General features: G+C 47.9%; 1 protein-coding gene across 2 annotated transcripts in view; it reads right to left on the reverse strand.

Moving 5' to 3' along the window:
• Positions 1-12,096, reverse strand: part of CORO1A (coronin 1A) — a 77,976-nt gene that overhangs the window by 7,213 nt on the left and 58,667 nt on the right. The window contains exons 1-3 of one of the 2 annotated variants that reach the window (XM_053363550.1): positions 6,923-7,078; positions 5,538-5,740; positions 1,565-1,687 (exon numbers count right to left, since the gene is read on the reverse strand). In XM_053363550.1, coding sequence (XP_053219525.1) covers positions 1,565-1,687; positions 5,538-5,735 — 321 coding nt within the window. In that variant the 5' untranslated portion in view covers positions 5,736-5,740; positions 6,923-7,078. Of the gene's footprint in view, positions 1-1,564; positions 1,688-5,537; positions 5,741-6,922; positions 7,079-12,096 lie in introns of those variants that run through there. The other variant, XM_053363551.1, reaches the window with a different exon arrangement.

The following is a 12,096-nucleotide window of genomic DNA, read 5'->3' on the forward strand; positions in this document are numbered from 1 at the left end:
GTTCTGGGTGAGAAACGCCCCCTGGGGTGTCGGAGAAGCTTTTAAGGCACACTCCTTGAATTATTGCACCGTGCCATTCCCTGCGAGGTACTGCAGGGCACTACTCCGATCGCTATTTATTTGGGCTTGCAGGGGCTGGGAATAAATCCTAATAAGGGGGACAGCCCTTCTCACCTACCAGATGAATTCTTTTCTAGGTGACCTTTGGGTTACGTTTGGGTTGTTTTCAACTTTCACTCGAGGAACAGCCGCTGAAATCAATGGATCTAACTTGGTGATGGCCGTTAGCGGATCCATTCATTTCAATGGGTCTACTATGAGTAAAAGTTAGTTGAAGACAACCCTTTATCTCCCCCTTGAAGATCCTCCCCCTTGACTTTTGGAACCCTTTCATGGGTAGTTGGCTATAAAGTAAAGGACCCCAGGACGGTTAAGTCCAGTCAAGGGCGACTATGGGGTTGCGACGCTCATCTCGCTTCAGGCTGAGGGAGCCGACGTCTGTCCACAGCCAGCTTTCTGGGTCATGTGGCCAGCATGACTAAACCTCTTCTGACGCAACAGGACACCGTGACGGAAACCAGAGTGCATGGAAATGCCATTTAGCTTCCCTCCGGAGTGGTACCTATTTATCTACTTGCACTTTGATATGCTTTCGAACTGCTAGGTTGGCAGGAGCTGGGACTGAGCTACGGGAGCTCACCCCGTCACGGGGATTTGAACTGCCAACCTTCTGATCGGCCAGCCCAAGAGGCTCACTGGTTTAGACCACAGCGCCACCTGTGTCCATGTAGTCAGCTATAGTGTGGTGCTGGTAATGCCAAGTTTGCAGGCTAAATCCCTGTAAGGTACAGCTACATCTTCCTGCGTTTCAGGGGGCAGAAAATATGATCCTCAAGGTCCCTTCTGTGATTCTATCATTCTATGTGTTCCACCCTATCCCCTTTGTATCTGCCTGCCATCCCCTGCCTTTTCTCCCCAGCTTCCTGAGCGGAGGTAAGGGGTGGAGTGACAAAAGGTAAAGGGTAAAGGGACCACCGACAGTTAAGTCCAGTTGCGAACGACTCTGGGGTTGCGGCGCTCATCTTGCTTTACAGGCCAAGGGAGCCGGCGTTTGTCTGCTCTGCAGCCATTTTTTCTGAGTCATGTGGCCAGCATGACTAAGCCACTTCTGGCAAAACCAGAGCAGGGCACAGAAACGCCGTTTACCTTCCTGCTGGAGTGGAACCTATTAATCTACTTGCACTTCTTTGGTGTGCTTTGGAACTGCTAGGTTGGCAGAAGCAGGGACCGAGCAACGGGAACTCACCCCATCACGGGATTCGAACCGCCAACCTTTTGAACAGCATGCCCAAGGCTTGGTGGTTTAGACCACAGCGCCACCTGCACAGGTTCCGTCAAGCACTGCCCACCAGCGCCCCTGTCTGGAAGCACCCTAAGCTCCTCCCCCAACATCTCCCTCTAAGCCCCACCCACTTGTCTCCGTCCACCCTGCTCTTGGCAAATGAGCCCAGCTCCTACCTTCCCCCACTCCCATCCCTTTTCCCCATCAGCTGCCCCCACTCACCATAACGCTGCAGTCCTCAGATCCACTGGCAATGATGTGGTCATTGTGGGGGCACCACTCCACATCCAGCACGGGGGCTGTGTGGCCCGAGACCACCGGGGCTGCCTTATCCAGGCGGCCAGTCTGCAAAAAGGAGGAGGGGAGAGAGGGCCAAGTGAGTTTGACTGGATATACTTCAGGGTGAAAAGGCCAATACTTCATTTAAATCTCTTACTTATTGCTAGCAGCTAGACTTGTGATAAGCCTGGCTTTGGGGGGAAACTTGAAAGGGGCACCCATATCTAATTGACTTAATAGAGTTTGGCAGCTGGCCCCAGTAGAGAAAGTGGCCGACAAAGAGATTGAGACATAAAGGACTCATTTACAACGGAAGGGCCCTGTTCTTCTGATTACATAAATCATAAAAACAACCCTGAACTTTTACAGAAGATTTTTTGGGGGTTGTCCCAGGTCAGTAGTTCTCAGAGGGTGTGGCACACCACACTGGTGTGGCAGGAGAGGATGGCCATAACCTCTGGTTATGGGCCTGCAATAAACCACATTACACAAACTACCTGGCAGGTACTAGCCCTTCCCCCCCCAACTCCATCCCTGTTGTAGACATGTAGGGGATTCCACAAAACATGCAAAGGTTTGGAAATCCAGAAGCAGCTCGCCCCAACACAAGCATCTAGAATGGCAAGGAAGAACTAGGAGTCCTAGACTCCAAAGTTCCCCCAGTGCTGACTTGCCAGCATAGTTCCCCCTTCTTCCTGGCAGGTCTTGGCTGCCTTCCCTGACATTACAGCAGGCAGAAATTATTCTCAACTGCTTTCCAGTGTTGGCAGATGGCACAGGTTCAAGTTTCAAGCAGAATTGGGGAGACATTCCAGGTAAGGCCCCAACTCTGCTGTAACTCATTTTGGTGGCGGCTCCCCAATTCAGATCAGGGTTTCTCAGACTTTAGGGCCGAGATGTGGAACCCTGTGGCCCTCTTGACAACTCAGGACTACAATTCCCATCATCCCTGGCAACTTGTCATGCTGACTGGGGCTGATGGGAGTTGGAGTTCAGTAAACATCTGGGGCAGGACCTAGGTTCCCATCCCCTGCTTGTAGAGATGAAGCATATTACATTATGAAGATTAAGCATATTACATTTCTGCCATGATGCAGTGCTTGCTCCAGAATTTTGAGGGGTGAGATTTGGCTGCTGCCCAATCCCTTGCCCTCTCCTTGCAGGACAAAAGGCACACCTGTTCCTCAGAACAGGCTTCCATGAGCTGGCGCCTTCCAGACATTTTGGACCACAATTCCCATCAGTCCCAGCTGTGGAACAAACATGCAAGGCAAGTGGAAGATGCAATTGGATCTCCCCTCTCTTGGAGGGGGGCAGATGAGGGCCAGGGGGGTCTGGGGGTCCACAGCAGTGGCGACCCCTGACACTGGCCCCACCCTGAAATATTATTCACAGGAGTGCAATCCCTTTTCAAAAAGCTTAGGAGCCGACAAGATTGCTTCTCTTAAAACCTATCTTCATTTAAAGTTTTAAGGCTTTTATCTTCGGGGTTTGTTTTTTAATGGTGATAGTTTGCTGCATATTTGCTTTTAAACGGTTTGTGGGTTTTAGCTGCGTTTCATGTACAATTTCATCTGCACACTGCTTGGAGAGCTCTTTGATCAAGCACTTTATAAATCTTCTGAAGAAATAAGCTTTTTGCCCCAGGAACCAGCTAAGAGAAGAGGCGATGGCAGTAGGCCAAGTGGCGGTTGTCAGGCCCTGTCCTAAGTGCCAGTGGCTAACTGGGTGGCTGGATTTTTGAAACCCTCCTTGCCAAGTTCTCCTTTCTACTTCTTTGCCCCCCCCTGCTTCAATACTTCCCTTCCTTCTTCAGCTCCTTTGCGCAAAAACAGAGAGACATTTGCCACCAGTTCTCCTCCCCCCAAAACCACACAGCTCCACTTCCAGCCTGAGAGAACTGCAGAGTTGTCAACGTTTCAGCCAGCCTCTGCTCCTGTGCCTTGAATGAAAGGTTGATCTGCAGATATCACTGCCACTGTCAGCTATTTTTATCTATTCAATTTAGGCACCGCTTCTTAGCAAGCTGAATCACAGCAGCAAGTGATCACGTTTATCTCCATGCTGTGAAAACCTCCGCTTCCTGGCATCAGCCTGCTATGAAATGCACAACAACAGGCCTGGCTGCCTTTAGGTGGTCCCCCCCCCCCAATCTTTCTCTTTTAACCTATTTTCTAATCTCTTTTTTCATTATTTCGTTCGTCAGATTTCTTCTCTCCCCCCCCCTTTATGTTTTTAGATAAAAGTTTTAGTTTGGTTTTTTAAAAGGGGGGTATTAAATTTTGTATTTTTCTCTATAAACCTTCATAAAATTTATTTTTTAAAAAAGGATCTTGCAACCCTGGGCTACCCTTTCAAAGGTATGTGACCCACAGATTTGACTGCAGTGCTGCTTGGTGCCCATTGGGCTTAGCAGGGCAGACAGCAGGGGAGCTGACAGTAGGTGGCGCCAGAGCCAATGGCATGCCGTTCCGCCCCCAGCTTGGCTGTCAATAAGAAGGCAGACAAGTGGTGATTGGCTGAGAGCAAACTGAGAATTTGGTGGAGCCCCATTTGTTCTAATGGACCAGCCTCTGTTGTTTGACCAGCCTTATTGGGCTTAAGTTAGCCACCCACATTTGGACTCCTGCCACACGTCCCAATGGCTGCTCTAGATCGCCACTGCAGCCTTCTGCACACTGTAAATCTGCAATCTGTCTCCCTCCCTATCGCTTCTTCTGGGACTGAGTTTCTTCGGCTTGTGACCACCAGGAGATTTGCTTGTCTCGTCCACCCAATAAATGGGCTGGAACCGCAACCTGGGTGGGAGTCCAGCAACCAAGTAAGGAACAATGGGCCAACGTCAAGGGCCATTTGCCCTGCTGGAAAGGGGATCAGCCTCACTGGGATCAGCAACGCTCACATGGCTTCCCTCTCGCAATTCCACCCCTCCCCTCTCCCCCATTTTGTCGCTCTCAGGAGTGTGAATCCGCTCCTCGTTCCCATATCACGCTTGAGTCATGAGACACTTGTGTCCTAGGGGCAAACACAAGATCGTCGCAGAGGAAAATGTGGAGGGGCGAGGAGGCCCAGCCTCAGCTTTGAGCCTCAACTTAGTGGCCAAATAAAAAATGAAGAAGCATTTTTTTTTGGGGGGGGAGGAGGGTCCTTGAGTGTGTTTTGACTAGACTGAACCACTCAAACCCACACACATTGAGAAGTACATGTGCATTGTCAGAAGCATTAACCTACCAAGACCTCAAATGTGACAAAAAGATAGAAAATGCCCCAACCAAACAGGAGGGGAAGAGAGTCACTTGTAAAACATGAGGTTTGGGGATCAGACAAAAGCCAGACACCTAACAATGGCAATTGGTTTCACTGGAAGAACTGGAAAGGACGTGAGGACTAGAGAAAGGCTGAATCCATCACTTGTTGGCTTCCATTTCTGGGGAATGGTGCAGAGGGGTTTTTGGGGTGGCAGTAAAGGGGAGCGAGTTAGGGGGCGCATGGAGCTGGGCCACAGGCAGAGACAGGGCAGGCCGAGAGAGCTTCATTAGTTACCAAGCGCTCTCCCGCTTTCCTTCCCCTCTCTGCCTGCCCCAAACCCACTTCCTCTTTCTCAAGGCCCCATTTCCGCAGAAGGTTCAAACTTCAGGCCATTTAAGGCAAAACAAAAAACCTGTCGAAAGAGATCTGTCGTTTCGGCAGTTTCACAAGTTCCCCGTCCCTCCTCCGCTGTGCCATGTTAAGAGCGCCACCCCGGAAAGACCCGGGGGGGGGGGGAGAGACCTCAGAGTTAAGATTCATGCATGTAGCTGTCGGTTGGGGACGGCTGGGCTTGAAAGGGGTTGAATTGTGGTGGGAGATGAGGGCTGAGGTCCGTGGGGGCAGGAGATTCTAGAAAGGCCATCTTTCCAGAGAGTGGCTCACCTACCTTGGACAATGGCAAGACCAGGAAGGCTCCTCCGCCACTAGCTTCCACAACGATGGCCAGGAATTTGGGGTTGACAGAGCAAAAATTCCCATCCCACGTCATCTGGGACACACGGATGTCATCGTAACACTGGTCAGCCTTGACCGGTTGTCCATAGACATGGCGGAACTTACTGGACCTCACAACTTTACGGCTCATGGTTCCTGCGAAGACAAAAACAAAGAGTTTCACTTGCACATTGTTGGGGGGCATCAAATCACAATGGTCCCAGGGTCAAATTCCTAGTCCTGTAAGCACTGGTGTCGCCAGACCGCTCAACCCAGTATTTATATCTCAGACCATATAGCAGCCTGGCAGCCAGGAAGTCTGATCTTAGCTGTGGCCCCAATGGTCTCAATCATGCCACCATTTCAAAGCCACACAGTCTGCAAGATAATTGAGGGTTGTGCATCCTAGCTCCTTGCCCTGGCAAGCTCCCCCAACCAGCAAAACCACGCTTGAAGCCCCACAAACACTCCAACCAAAATAGCATTCAGATTCTGGGAAAGATCAGGAGTGGCAGGCAGTTCCACAAGCACCGTGCAGGCAGCCCTTTCTAGAGATGCCTGCGTATTTCACATGAGAGGTATATGCAGCCCGATCCCATGCCTGTAAGAAATAAGCTCCTGATAAGTCCATATTTGCTCCCCCAATGAGCACAATTTGGTTTGAAAGGCGCCAAACTCTTTAGATTACCCAAGCAACAAAGCCAAGTCGCGTGTGGGAAAGGGAAGGCAATTTTGTTTGTACCCGGCACATTTACGCATTTGTCAGATCTGCATGCCATTCTTCTTCCAAGGATGATATATATGGGCTTATATTTTATCCTCACAACAATCTTGTGAGGTGGGCTTGGGTCAGGATAAAAATGTGCCCACAGTCACAGATTTCACTTCACCGGGGGTGGGAGCATTTGAAACCAGGACTATCTGACCTAAAACCAAACACTCCATCTATGACACCATGCCTGGGCGCAGGGGACAACAGACACATCACACACCAAGGGTTGCTAGCCAATGTGACCTGGAAAGAAAATTCTAAATACAGCAAAATCCTGAGCACAGATTAAGCCACAAGAGATTTAAAAAAATAAATGATTGGCTTCGCATGCTTTAAAATGGGAATAGTAAATTTTGTGACCTGCCTCACAGGGTCCTGTGAATTAGGTATTACAGGAGGAACATGCAACATGCAGCGTTTTGCACGTTGAAAAGTGCTTCAGGCATAAAATAATCAATACAAGAGCCGCCCCCCAGTGCTCTGCGAGCAAAAGCCCCCTCCCCAATTCACTGCCATCTCCCCCTCCCAACCGGAAGGTCCTTTCGCCCCCAGCCCCAAACTCTCACCTGCAGCCTCTTTTGCAGATGCACCACACAATGAATTGGAGATGAAGCGGCTCAGAGCTTTTTAACAGAGCCATCGCCCTGGAACTGTCAGAGCGAGGAGGGCTGGTCTCTTAAAGGGCCAGCGCTCAGCGTGCGTCGAGCAGGGAGCTCAGAGGCTCTGCTTGTCATATCTCGCCCTACACACAAACAGACACACATACACAGAGAATCCATCTTCAGGTCTCTCTCTCTCTCCCCCATCTCATTTCTTCTCCGTACATATTCTTCATCCTGAACGTTACAGAGAATTGCTGATACGTTTGTGCTAAACAGAGACACGCAAACGGTTTGGAAGGGATGCCTTGTTAAACCAACTATTTGGAAAGGTTGCAGGCTGCACAGGTCTGAAGGAACAGTTCGCCACAGCCCGGCGGCTTTTTGGTAAAATTATAATCGGATAGCATGTTAGCTGTTACCTGCTTTATCTTTCTAAAAATTTATGCACATGCCTTTGTATACTTTGCTTCATTGCTCACACCCATCCTTTAGTAATAAGCAAGGCTGCATCCAAGCCTTCGATTCCACAGTAGCCCAAAATGTAGAAGGTGGTACAGAAGCAGAATTCAGCTCCTTAAAAAGCAATGCTTTCATTTTTAAATAAATCCCCAAATTTCTAAGCCTTATGGCTCTGAAGGTATGTACTGTGAGTTTGTTGGCCAACTCCAGCAAACAGATCTATATCACGACAACATTGTCCCCAAGTGTCACCCGCTGAGAGCCCAAGGTTTTGCAAAAAAATTAAAATACTAATGTTCTTTTATGGCTGGGGGTGGTCCCCTGAATGGGCAATTCACCTAAATTATTGCAAGACTGTAGCTGCAAATCCTACGCATACTTAACTTGCGGTAAGCACTATATTACACAGTGGTGCTTATTTCTGAGTAAATGTTAGCTGTTACCTGTTATGTGTGTGAGGCTATGTACACATCAGGAGCTTAAAATGCAGCGAGACCACACACGCACACTTACACACTTCCAAGAAAGGGGAAGAGGGGTATCTTAACCCAACAGACATGACCTCTTTGGTTTCCCCTGTGCGTGCAACCCCATATCCTCTTCACAAGGCTGTCAGCTTGTGTGCATGTGCAACAGTTCCCTCAAGTGTACACACCTCAGCTTAACTGCGAAGTGAATGTGGCTTACATTTTCAAATCAGATGGCAGCTGGTTTGAGAGAAAATGCACCAAACCAGAGTTTTTCTCAATAAACTACAGGATGCACATGAGTTCTAGCTAACGTCACATGTACTCAGCTTCAAACACTCATGGCGGGAGCAAACTGGAGACGGAGTAAACAGCAATGTGTACACAGCCTGAGAGAGAAACATCCATTTTTGCAGCTGGAATGAGCAGACAGAGGGAAAATTAGGGGTGCATGGTTTTCTCACAGGGTGGTAGCTACCTGAATTGCTTCCTGGAGGAACCTGCTGCCTTGTGGGATGGCCTGATGTTTGCTTCCACAGATGCTTTACTAAAGCTACTTTCCCAAAACGCTTTGCTGGCTGGGGCTGATGGGAGTTGTAGTATGGACCCATCAGCCACATATACAGTGGTACCTCGGGTTACAGGCGCTTCAGGTTACAGATGCTTCAGGTTACAGACTCTGCTAACCCAGAAATATTACCTCGGGTTAAGAACTTTGCTTCAGGATGAGAACAGAAATCGTGCTCTGGCGGCGCGGCGGCAGCAGCAAGAGGCCCCATCAGCTAAAGTGGTGCTTCAGGTTAAGAACAGTTTCAGGGTAAGAATGAACCTCCAGAACGAATTACCGTATTTTTTGCTCTATAAGACTCACTTTTTCCCTCCTAAAAAGTAAGGGGGATGTGTGCGCGTCTTATGGAGCGAATGCAGGCTGCACAGCTATCCCAGAAGCCAGAACAGCAAGAGGGATTGCTGCTTTCACTGCGCAGTGATCCCTCTTGCTGTTCTGGCTTCTGAGATTCAGAATATTTTTTTTCTTGTTTTCCTCCTCCAAAAACTAGGTGCGTCTTGTGGTCTGGTGCATCTTACAGAGCGAAAAATACGTAAGTTCTTAACCCGAGTTACCACTGTATATGAACCAAATTATCATAGACTGTGCAAGTCTTCACTCTTCAGGGCTCTTTCCTTCAAAGGAAACTCCGCTTGGTATCACTGCTGGAGGAAGAGGGTGCCGTGCAACAACAGCATTGATTTTGGGTGGGCAACCTCTGGGGCAGCTTGAGAATTTGGAAGCCAGAGGAATTCCTGGACAATATTCCCAATGGTTAGAGGTATTCCATTCCTCAACATAGCCCCATGCCCACTCTAACTACAAGACATTGGATAAAGCATGCAAAATGTTGACAATTACTGTATAAAACCAAACTCATGCAAATCCAACCCATTTCACTTTTTTCTTTTCTTTTTGGCACAGAACTGTGATTGCCTGGAGGCCAGGCTTTTATTTATTCAAGCACGGCCTCACTGATAGGCAGAGAAATGTTTTTTAGGCGTTCATTCCTGATGAGTCACCAGGTCAAGTCTGTTGCTGCAAGAAAGCCAGGAGCTCTGTGGCACCTCAGAGACTAATGCATTTATTGTGACGTGATCTTGCATCCTAGCTAAGAGTGGAGTCCTCTTCAGCAGATGGCATCAGACAAAAGAGGGCTCTTGCATACTGGACATCTGATGCTAGGATACATTTGTTTAAGATGCCAAGGCCTCTTTTTGTTTGGGGTTTTGTTTTGCGGGGAGGGGACGGCTAGAGGATTGTGTGGGTGATGGTGGATCAGGGAACAGAAGACGACAGTGCAGAGAAAGAAACTAAGCAGCCCTTTTAAATCTAGTGAAGCTCTCTCAGACAAATCCAGAGATGTCTGTTTTGTCATTAAACTATATAAATTAAGAAGGAGAAGCATTTCTGTTTGTGATCAACTGAGAGCACAGATTTCTCTACTGCTGTAGGTTTTAAGTTAGCAAATCAAAGCACAGGAAAGTAGTGTTGTTCCCTACAGATGCTGTTGTGAGTAGATAGTGTGCTAATTCTTTTTCATACATTTGAATTTTATGTAGAAATCTCACTGACGACAACTGGCGCTTAGGCTGCAGTCCTATATGCACATTACATGGGAGTAAGCCCCACTGAACTCAACAGGGCTTATTTCTGAGTAGACACGTGTAGCTCTGCACATCGCATGGCCTTTTCACCCAACCTTCTATAATTTCTCGTATGTAAATAATCTGCCAGGATAACGCCACATCTTTATTATATATATTTTTATTCCGTTCCTTCAAGAAGCTCAGGGAAGAATGGATGCCTTTCCCTCTGATTTCTGCAACAAGCAGGTGTGTGAGGGAGACTGCCTTAAAGTTTATGAGTACCAGTTGCTGCAAGTCACAGGAAGGGAGGCCCTTGTTTCACATCAAGTTTTAAATTCTCCCACAGGCATCTAGTGGGCCACTGTGAGAACCAGAAGCTGGATTAGATGAGCCATTGACTTGATCCTACAGTGCTTTTTAAAAATTCCCTAGTACACTTTGTGGTTAGCAGGGTCTTTAACCTGCCCTGCCTAGCATTCTCAACACTACCCCGCCTAGTCTAGGAAAGCGTATACTACTACAATAAAGCTGAAATCTTAGTAAATGCCATTGAACTCAACAGGACTGACTTCTGAGTAGACACATATAGGATTGCATACATTTTACTTGGAGCGGACTTACTGAAATTAATTAACCATGGCCATTCATTTCAATGGGTCAGCTCTGAGTAGGACTACCACTGGACGCAACTCTTAGCCTTTCAAGCAGGTATGGAGAATCTTTCCCAGACTGAGGGCCACATGGCAGTGGTGAGAAGGCAAAAGTGGTCACAGCAGTGAATGCAAAATGTACTTCTGTGTGGCAGGTTTGTTTCTACACACCCCTTTCTCCACCCAGGAAACCAAGCGGCAGGATCAAAGTGCAAAGATGCATTGCAGCCAGACAAAAATGTCTGAGTAGTGTAGTTGGCCTGGTGAGGGGTGCGGTTGAGGAGGGGATATGGCATCTGAGGGCAGGGGTGGCAACTTGAATAAAATATTGTGGGGGCCCAGGAAAGCCCCGCCCCACATAATTGATCACACACCATCTGAATGGGAATGCTCATCAACTTTGTGGGGGCCCACCCCCTCAAATATTTCATTGTGGGGGCTGAAGCCCTCATCGCCCCTTGCAGTTGGCTCCTATGTCTGAGAGAATCCCAAGGGCCAGATTGAGAGGCCTCCACTTTAGACTGACAGAATACTTTTTGCGTCAGCTTTTTTCCTCTTAACAAACATGTCCGTAAACAGGTGAATTTGTGCTTTGTAAGAAAAGGATGGCTAAATTTTCCAGCATCATAGTATCTCCTGATCTAAAACACAGGAGGCAGTAATTAGGGGCAATAAAAAACCCCTGCCATGTTCACAACGGAGATATTTAGAATTTCATAAGGGAGATAAAGCAAGACAATCAAGTGGCCATTTTATCCATCTCTGTGCTTTGTGATGGCCAGAATTTCCCAGGAGCTTCAAAATGTCACATTTATGTTCCTTTCTCGCAAGAGACCAAAGCTCCCCCAAAGATCTGGAGCACCATAGAATCATAGAATTTGAAGGGATCCTGAGTATCATCTAGTCCAACCCCCTGTAATGCAGGAATATGCAGCTGTCCCATAAGGGGATCAAACCTGCAACATTGGCGTTATCAGTGCCGCCACCCTTTAACCAACTGACTTATCCAGGCATTCTCCATAAGTTTGCTTTTTCACCTTTTCCTTTCAAATATTTCGCCATTTGTACCATGTATTTCAGGTTTACGTGCCTGAACGCATTTAACACTGATTGCTTTAACTCACTCTGGGGATTGCTCTTTTGGCTGAAAAGCAGGTTGTTGTTGTTGTTGTTTTAAAAAACAAATCAGGGGCAGCCTTTGATCATCTTTTGTTAATACGGTGCCCTGTGCGAGGTCAAGTGTCTGTCAGTAGAGCATGAGACTCTGAATCTCAGGGTCATTGGTTTGAGCTCCACGTTGGGCATAAGATTCCTGCACTGCAAGGGGTTGGACTAGATGACCCCCATGCTTGCTTCCAACTATAATTCTCAGATTCTATAACCCCCAATAACGAAGTCTAACAAAGTCCTGCTCTGACTATAGCTT

Source organism: Podarcis raffonei, chromosome 13 (assembly GCF_027172205.1).
Source record: "Podarcis raffonei isolate rPodRaf1 chromosome 13, rPodRaf1.pri, whole genome shotgun sequence".
NCBI classification, from domain to species: Eukaryota; Metazoa; Chordata; class Lepidosauria; order Squamata; family Lacertidae; genus Podarcis; species Podarcis raffonei.